Here is an 8,643-nt window from a genome sequence, read left to right as displayed (position 1 = left end):
ACGTAACGTAGGGGGCGCATAGGACAGAGAGGGGAGGGAAAACAAGAGTCTTTGGTCAGGGACTCGCTATTTTGGGCTTTTGTGGTGCTGCCCATCCTGTTCTCTCCTCCCTCCCCTCCCTCCCTCTCCTCTCTCCCTGCCCTGCCCGAGGCCTAGTGGGAGAGGGAAACCTCCACCCTCACCAAGGCTGTAGGCGGCCCTGGTTTCCCAGCCCCGCAGCCTGGTGGTGCCTTGCAGGCCCCAGGGTTCCATCTGAACAGAGCCCGGGTCCCCACCCCCGACCCCTCTGCTGGAGAGAGCTTAGGACCAGTGCTCTGGGCAACTTGGGGGGACTCAGTTGCCCCCCCAGCATTGAGCAGCCTCTCCCATTCGTCCGTGTGGTTTAACTGGAAGAACACATACATTCTTGCGTGGTCGTGGGCCATCGCCTGGGACCCCAGAGGGTTTTCACCTCATTTCTTTTGAAATTCTTTTTTTTTTTTTTAAATATATTTTATTGATTTTTTACAGAGAGGAAGGGAGAGAGATAGAGAGTTAGAAACATCGATGAGAGAGAAACATCGATCAGCTGCCTCCTGCACATCTCCTACTGGGGAGGTGCTCGCAACCCAGGTACATGCCCTTGACCAGAATGGAACCCGGGACCTCTCAGTCCGCAGGCTGACGCTCTATCCACTGAGCCAAACCGGTTTTGGCTTCTTTTGAAATTCTTAAGTGATGAAGGTACCTTCCCTCCCTCCTGGGAATGAGGGCTGAGCCGGGGGAGCCACATCGGGAGAGATGGGGTGATGCAGGACAAGCTGCTGACAGGGGGCTCAGGGGGCAGAGTGTCCAATCTTGCTGGCTTAAAGCGGCCAGACTGGGCCCTGAGCTGCCCCCCATGCCAGGCAAGCGGGGGAGGGAGAGCAGGACACGATGCACATGCTGGGGCCCGATCGGCCTGGTGCCCGCTGAGAGCACGGGGTCACCGGGGGACCCGCCTCATCTTTCATCCAAAAGGCTGAGTGAGGTCCAGCCCAGGTCCTTGAGCCATGGACCGGCCACTGGGGAAGCGAAGCACGGCCAGAACCAGTGGGAGGAGGGGGGCTGCCTGGGCTGTTCCTCGTCGGGACTTCGGGGTCCTGGGTGGGGCACACCCTACGTGCTTCAGGGGCCCTGGAAGTGTAAGTCCAGAATTTTCCAGAAGGAACCTCCAAATTCAGCGTCCACTTGACAGCCTCCCGGAGGCTCGGTCTCGCCGCTTCTGCACGGCACACCTAGCACGGAGGCCCTCGCTGCTGGGGGAGGGAGGAGCCTGCCGTGGCTCCAGGTCTCACTTGCAGGGGGGCCAGAGTTTGGGGCTGGCTGTGACCTTGAAAGAGAACCAAGGCGGCTGGGCCTGACCCTCCCCTCCGCTTCAAGCTCCCTCATGCTGCCCTGTCTCCTACCTGCAGCAACATGGCATCCCCATCCCGGTCACCCCCAAGAGCCCGTGGAGCATGGACGAGAACCTCATGCACATCAGGTACGACACCAGCCCCGTCCACGGGTCTGCCCGGCACGGGGAGCGCCTGCCGGGCCGGACAGGGTGTCGTGGTGGCCGGACGCGAGAGGTCCCCGCCCTAACGGAGTGCCCACTTGTTCCCAGCTCCCCCTGCAGCCCTGCTGGGTGCCCGGGAGATGCCCGCATCTGGCCTCCTGGGTCGCAGGCGGGCCTTCTCTGAGGATGGGCTTTTGAGGTTAAAACCTCAAGGATGAGGAGGGAGCAGCAGGGTGCAGGGAAGAGCATTGAAAGCAGAGGGAACAGCATGTGTGAAGGCCTCCCGATGTGGAGCCCTGGGCCTGGGCCCCAGAGGACAGAGAAATGTCCAGGCCCTGTCTTACCACCTGCAGCTCCCACAGCCAGCTGCTGGGCCCAGGAGGTGCCAGGCGAGGTCGGCAGCGGTCACCTCAGCAGAGAAAAGGGAGGTGGGGGTGGGGGTGTCGGTGTAGCCATGTCCCTCTGTCCCTCCCCTGGTAACCTCTGTCTTCCCTCTCCCTCTGCAGCTACGAGGCTGGAATCCTGGAGAACCCCAAGGTAATCCCTTCTCCTCCGCTCTGGTGGGAGCTGCTCGGCGCCCGTGCGGTCTGATGTGTTTGTAGCCTAATTGGAAATTTCATGGGGGGCGGGCGTGGGGCTGAGGCCGAGCCCTGCCTGTGTTCCGGGCCTCCCCACCGGGCCCCCCACCGGCCGCCCCTCCATGCTGCACTTTAAGATCCTCCCACCCCGTGCTCCTTTCGAATTGCTGCTGGGTGAATAGGGGAAGGAAATATGTCAGGGCAGCACAGAGAGAGGGTGCGATTGTGCGACAATAAAGAAACAATTAGGCAGATGAGACACTTGTGGGAGGGCCCAGCCGGTGCCCACCAGCTCTCAGGCCACCGCTGCCTCAATGGGGGGTGGGCTTAGAGCCCCGGGACCCACATGTCTGGGTTTGCGCCCCATGCCTGCAGGGCAGGCCACCCCATCCCTGTCCCCCGCCTTCCCGGCTGGGCCTCGCCCTTTGAAGTTTAGGATTTCTCTCCCGGGGGGCTTCCCTTTGTATGTCCCCCTGCGCACCGTGGGAGATGGGGAGGCAGGCTGAAATCTATCCTGCCAAGAGAAAAATCTCTTTGTCCCTGAGGTAACGTGTCTCCACGCCCTGGCTGAGCCCCACACCCGGTGGCTGGTTTGGGGGGGTGGGGGAGGCGGCTTATCTGAGAGGGGGAAGTGTGCTGTGGATGGGGGGTGCTCAGGCAGCTGGGTCTGGGGGATCCAGGAAGGCCAGCTGGAAGGGAGGATGCCCGGAGGGTTGGGTGAGGGTGGGGATCCCAGCTTGGCTCCTCGCGGACCAGGCTCTGGGTCTGTGTTGGCGAGAGTACAGCGTGTGCAGTGGCTGCTTCTGGAGCCAGGCCTGGGTTGGGCATGTGTCTGGCTTACTTTCCTTGGTTCTGGCTGTGAGCACCCTAATCGTATGGACGAGGAAACCGACGCCCTGCCAGGGGGTAGGTGCCCGGTCACCCCATCGCAGGAGCTGGCCCTCTGGCCTCTGTGGTTCCCCCACTGCCACAGCTCCCCCACCCCTCATTCCGTCAACCCAACTGTGTCACTCCAGACAGGCTCGCACCCTTGTCCCCTGAAGGCTGCTGGCCCCATGAGGCTGCTGCCTGCTGGCCACAGGTTTTTCCAGTTCATGCTCTGCTGACCCCACGACACTCAGGCCAGCCACCCCCAATTAGCCAGTCACTCAGCGCCCAGGGGGGCGGGGGAGGCTGAGCGGGCAGAGCAGCTTCAAAGCAGGGTGTCCTCCAGCCTGCAGGGCCCGGAGCATGCTGGGAAAGCGCTCCCCACCTTCTCCCAGCGGCCGGTGGGCTCTCCCCTCGGGACTGGGGCGCAGAGCTGAGAGCAGCTGTGGTGGGGGGCAAGTCCCTGTGTGACTGGCAGCTCCCCCACCTCCCAGGCCTGTCCAGTGAGGACAGTGGGCGGACAAGTGAGCGTCAGAGAGGGTCTCTTTAAGGATTCCGCCGCCCGGTCAAGGCGGGAAGGTTCATGAGTGGGTCCCAGAGGTCAGAAACCCGGTCTGAACCCCGAGTCTGCTTCCATTGCTCTGCGACCTTGGGCAAGTCACTCAGCCTCTGAGCCTCCGGCTGCTCATGCACACAGTGGGGGACCACAGCGCCGCCCTACTGAGCGTCTGAAAGGCGCCGGCCTGCCCATGGCACGGGGCACGGCCTCAGTCCTGGGGCTGGGGGTCCGCCCTCCCCCCGCAGGACCTTTGGGAGGAAGTGACCACCGTCCCCTTCCATCAGGATAGGCTGGGCTGGGTGGGCCCAGGGGGAGACCTTCCCACCGTGGCGCATGGAGCAGCCGGCCCTCCGAGGGTGAAGGCCCTGCTGGCCGCGGCTCCCGGCTGCCCCACGTCCCCCCATGCGTCTCTGGATCTGATGTGCTGGGTGTGGGGGTGTGTGACTGAACCCAGAAATGAGGAGGTAGCAGTGAGGGACCTGGGAGACACGTTGCTCCCTGAGCTGCCCGGCCCCCTGGGGAGGAGCTGGGGAGACAGCTTCGGGGGGCCTGGGCCCCCTCCCCCTCGCCCAAAAAAGCCGGAGACCTGTCGAAGGGAGGGTGTGGAGGCAGATGGTGGAGCCATTTTCTGCCTCCGTGAGGGCTGATTGAAGAGCAATGAGGCAGCTAATGCGAAGAAAGATAGAAATTTACTTGCTTTAACTTCATAGGGCCCACAGTGAAAGGGGGCATTCAGCGCCGGCCGCCATAGCTGATGGATGAATAAACCATCCACAGCATCGATCATGCCTCTACATCATGGTTCAGTTCACGGGCCATTTGCTCCCAATCTCTCCTCCTCGGCCTGTTTCATGCTTTCTTTCGCCTGCTCCCCCCGGCCCTCCACCCCTCTCTCTCTCTTTTTTTTCTTCACTGTCTTCCCTCCCCCCCCAACAGCCTCCCCCCAGATGACATTGGAAGTGAGCCCTCCCGCTGGGATGGATAAATAGATGGTATTGATACTCGGCTACAAACTATTTGTCATTTGAACTGGGCTTTGAGGACGGAGGGCGTGAGCCACCTTGGAATGCAAAGCAAATGTCACTTTACTTCTATTTAGTTATTTTCTTTAATTGGCGCTGTCAGGGTGTCGGAAGCCGCCACCGGCTGCCTCCTACTTCCCCTGTGGAGGGCTGGGGCGCTGTCTTTGGGGTCTTGCATCCTCTCCTCCCGGTGCAAACCTTCCCATCCTGTGGCAGGAGAGAGGGACAAGCAGAGGGTGGGGCACAGCGGGGTGGAGGTGGGAGGGAGGCGGGCTTGGGTGGAGGGTTCTGGGCACTCAGGGCTGGCACCCCAGTTTGAGCTCAGCCTGGACTGGAGGGCCAGAGAGGAGCCCTGGGTGAGTGAGGAGAGGCTGCTGAGTCGTGTTGGTCACCCAGAGTCCCAAGTTCGGGTTCACTTGCCCAGGGATGGTGGGCAGGGGGGCGCAGTGGGGCTGGGGAGCATTTCTCTGAACCCCCCAGCTGCCTGCCCCCATGCCTAACCACGCTGGCTGTCTTTGGCCACCCCCCTCGTGCTGTTTCTCAGCCCTCAGGTCACTAAAACGGCTGGGAAACAGCACGGGGCGGTACAAAGAGCACTGGACAGGGAGTCCAGACTCCCCAGGACTGGCTCCCACACCAGTGGGGTCAGGCAGTCTGATTTGAACAATCACTTCTTTGTCTTTGGTTTTCTCTGTGGTCCATGGAGACATCAGGCTGGGGGCCCTTAAGGACCCAGTTCAAATGGCAGTTGTAGCTGTAGTTGATTTTGGGTCCTTGTTCCTGCCCCACATATGGACACGGTAAGGAATGCGGCTGGCCCCAAGTCACATGACACTTGGAGGTGCCGGGGGCTCCGGCAGTCCCCGTCGTGCCCAGGACTGAGGGGTTCCTCAGGGGTGTTGGAACTGGAGTGGCCGTTCACCCTTCCAGAGAGACAACAGGCCGAGTGCCCTCAAGGCGCTCTGATGGCCCACCTGTCCTGGACGGGGCATCACCAGGCTCCACTCCGCTGCCCTTCCCACCTGCAGAGCTGGGGACAGCTGGCGCCAGGCCTCGCTGGCATTTTCCTGGGTGATTTTCGCAGCCAGGAAAGACTGTCTCCCTGAAGTGGTCAGTCACAGGCAGGTCATTTCTTCCATCTACATATGAGGCAGCGGAGGCCCAACGGGGGGAAGCCGCTTGCCCAAGGCCCCAAGCCTGAGGCCTTGACTCCACCGCCCTGAAACCCAGCACATGTTTGTTGAGGACGTGGCGGGTGCCCTGCCCTGGCTGCAGCCACCCCCGCCCGCCCTCGGCCCTTGTGTCTTCATCTGTAGATGGGGTAACAGTGCTTGCCCATGGTGCTGGAAGGACTCGAAAGAATCTGTGCATGGACAGGGGAGTGGGAGTGTTTGCAGGGTTTTAAAGGCAAAGATTAGGGGACTGCACTTCCCAGGATGTCAGCAGGTGGACAACGGCTGGGCCTGGGGTGCCCACAGCAGGCCATGAGCAGTCAGGCCCGAGAGGCCCCGTCTTGGGGGGGGGGGGGGGGGGACAGGTGCGGGGAGCCGAGGCCTCGGAGACAAGAGGGAATTTTGAGAATTCCAGGCAGCCAGCCGCCCTCCGTGGCTGCGTGGAGACGCGAGGCCCATTTTCTGACGCGCCCAAGGAAAAATATACATAAGGGTTGATGTGTTTTCAAATGGGTTTTTGCTTTGCTCTTCTGTTTTCTCCCTGTGAGTATTAACCTCGGGGACCCGGGGCCGGCTCAGCTCGCTGGAGCACCTGCTGGGGTCACGCGTAGTCATTAGCTTTGCGGTCAGTGCAGAATAAACCCCAATCCTGGGAGCCTGCGAGAGCGTGCGCGCCCGCTCCCGGGAAGCCCGCCAATGCGCCTCGCGCCTCCAAAGTCGCCCTTTTCCTGCCTGACTTGTTCCTCTCCTGCTGTATTCTACCTCCAGCTGTGGGGGCGTCGAAGGAAGAGATGAGATCAAGTTGAGGGGAAAAATTGTCTGATTTCTTGAGCCCTTTGTTTCCCAGGCCCCTGGCAAGCGGGGCTGGCTCGGGCTGGGGGCGGGGAGGCCTGCTGGACTGTGCCAGCGGCCCCCCGTTTCTGGAGAGGGGTGGTGATCTCTGCAGGAGGTGGGGTGCAGGGAGTCGGGGTCCAGCATGGTGTGGCTTGGCTCTGGGCACCCCCGTCACTAACCTCTTTCTGTCCTTTGTCAGAATCAAGCCCCTCCAGGCCTGTACACGAAGACCCAGGACCCAGCCAAAGGGCCCAACACCCCTGACGTCCTTGAGATTGAGTTCAAGAAAGGTAGGTGGTGGCCCGGCCTGCGTGGCTCAGTGGTTGAGCATCAACCTATGAACCAGGAGGTCACGGTTCGATTCCCGGTCAGGGCGCATGCCTGGGTTACGGGCTCCATCCCCAGGGTAGGGTGTGCAGGAGGCAGGCGGTCAATGATTCTCTCTCATCATTGATGCTTCTCTCTCCCCGCTCTCTTCCTCTCTGAAATCAATAAAATATATTTTAAAAAGAGAGGTAGGTGGCCACCCTTCAGAGCTTGAGAGGCTGGGCACGAGCCCTCGGCACCCCTCCTGCATTTCTGGAGGTCAGAGTTCAGGCAGGGGCTTCGATGGCTCCCAACCTCCCCCTTCAGACCCATGGAGCCTCCAGGCTTGGGAGGAAGGCACCTCGCCTGCTGTCCACCAGCTCACAGGCGCCAGGTTCAGTGTGAGAGTGTTCCAGCCCGAGCAGCTACTTTAGGGAAGTCACTCGGCTTAGAGAGCTGGCCCGAGGGCCGCACTGACCCCACAGCTACAGCCTCAGCTAGCCCCCAGTCAGCTGCTTGACGCTTCACCCCAACCCGGGGTCTAGGCCCCACTCTTGCTTGAGTCCTGATCTCCGTCCTCACTGCTCTCACCAAGAAGTGTTTGCTGGCCTGGCCTGGGTGCCCAGCCCTGGCACCAGGGACACCCTTAGCTCTGGTGGACGGAGGGGAAGGCAGGGCAGGACATACCTGGTCATGGGAGGAGCAGGACCAGGCTCGGGCTAAAGCAGTGGTCGGCAAACCGGGGCTCGCGAGCCACATGCGGCTCTTTGGCCCCTTGAGTGTGGCTCTTCCACAAAATACCACATGCGGGCGCGCACGTACAGTGCGATTGAAACTTCGTGGCCCATGCGCAGAAGTCGGTTTTCGGCCTGGGCGAGTCTATTTTGAAGAAGTGGTGTTAGAAGAAGTGGGGGTACGTTCGCTGAGGTCGACCCCCCAGATTGAGGACATTTTTAGCAAAGGCCAGCTTAGGAGTACCCTAATTAAGTTAATAACAATGTACCTACCTATATAGTTTAAGCTTAAAAAATTTGTCTCTCAAAAGAAATTTCAATCATTGTCCTGTTGATATTTGGCTCTGTTGACTATGAGTTTGCCGACCACTGGGTTAAAGGCTTGGGCGGGAGGAGAGAGCCTTTCCAGGAGGCTGGGGAAATCAGGGAGGCTTCCTGGAGGAGGTAGTATACTGGGCAGGAGTTTGAGGAACCGAGAGGGGGCGTGAGGCATGGAGGCTCTTGGAACTTCAATTATTGCCTCTCCCTGGCCTTTCCCAGCAGCCTTGCCGAGACAGCGGGCATGTTCTTCCTCCCCATTTGTTCACACCCTTGAGTTTCATGCACTTGGGCACCTAAGGATTCTCGGTCTGAGGCCCCTAAAGGCAACTGGAGCGCTAAGTCCCTCTTGTGCCCACTCTGGCCGGCCCAGCCGGTTGGGGCATCATCTCTGAGAAGATGGTGGGGCAGACCCAGGTAGTCCCCCCCCACTCCCCTGCCACGACCCCCCAGGAGCTCAGGAGAGCCATGGGGGCAAGAGAGCCGGACAGGAAACGTGATCCATTTTCATGATTCGGGGACTGTCTGGAACAAAATAGACGGGAGGAACCCTCCCCGGCCAGTCCCCATTCACCCGCTAGTTAATTTATTTGAAGTTTTAATCTAATTATTAACTATTTTAAAGGCTAAGAGGCTTTCTCCGGCAGCAGCACCAACAATGTCAGCCCCTTTCTGGGGCAGGCCCCGTCCATGGCTGGGCGAGGGAGGGGATAATGGGGCGGAGGAGGCAGAGA

The 8,643-nt window shown here is 60.6% G+C and overlaps 1 protein-coding gene across 1 annotated transcript in view; it reads left to right on the top strand.

The window, feature by feature from the left end:
- The window catches only part of ASS1 (argininosuccinate synthase 1), a 39,516-nt gene that overhangs the window by 10,057 nt on the left and 20,816 nt on the right, over window positions 1-8,643 (top strand). Inside the window, exons 6-8 of the mRNA XM_006754208.2 lie at window positions 1,434-1,504; window positions 2,026-2,056; window positions 6,751-6,841. Of these exons, the coding sequence (XP_006754271.2) occupies window positions 1,434-1,504; window positions 2,026-2,056; window positions 6,751-6,841 (193 nt within the window). The remainder of the gene's footprint in view (window positions 1-1,433; window positions 1,505-2,025; window positions 2,057-6,750; window positions 6,842-8,643) is intronic.

This window comes from Myotis davidii, unplaced genomic scaffold (genome assembly GCF_000327345.1).
Source record: "Myotis davidii unplaced genomic scaffold, ASM32734v1 scaffold651, whole genome shotgun sequence".
Taxonomy (NCBI): domain Eukaryota; kingdom Metazoa; phylum Chordata; class Mammalia; order Chiroptera; family Vespertilionidae; genus Myotis; species Myotis davidii.
The sequence above is the reverse complement of the archived record's forward strand: the minus strand, read 5'-3'. Positions and strand labels throughout refer to the sequence as shown.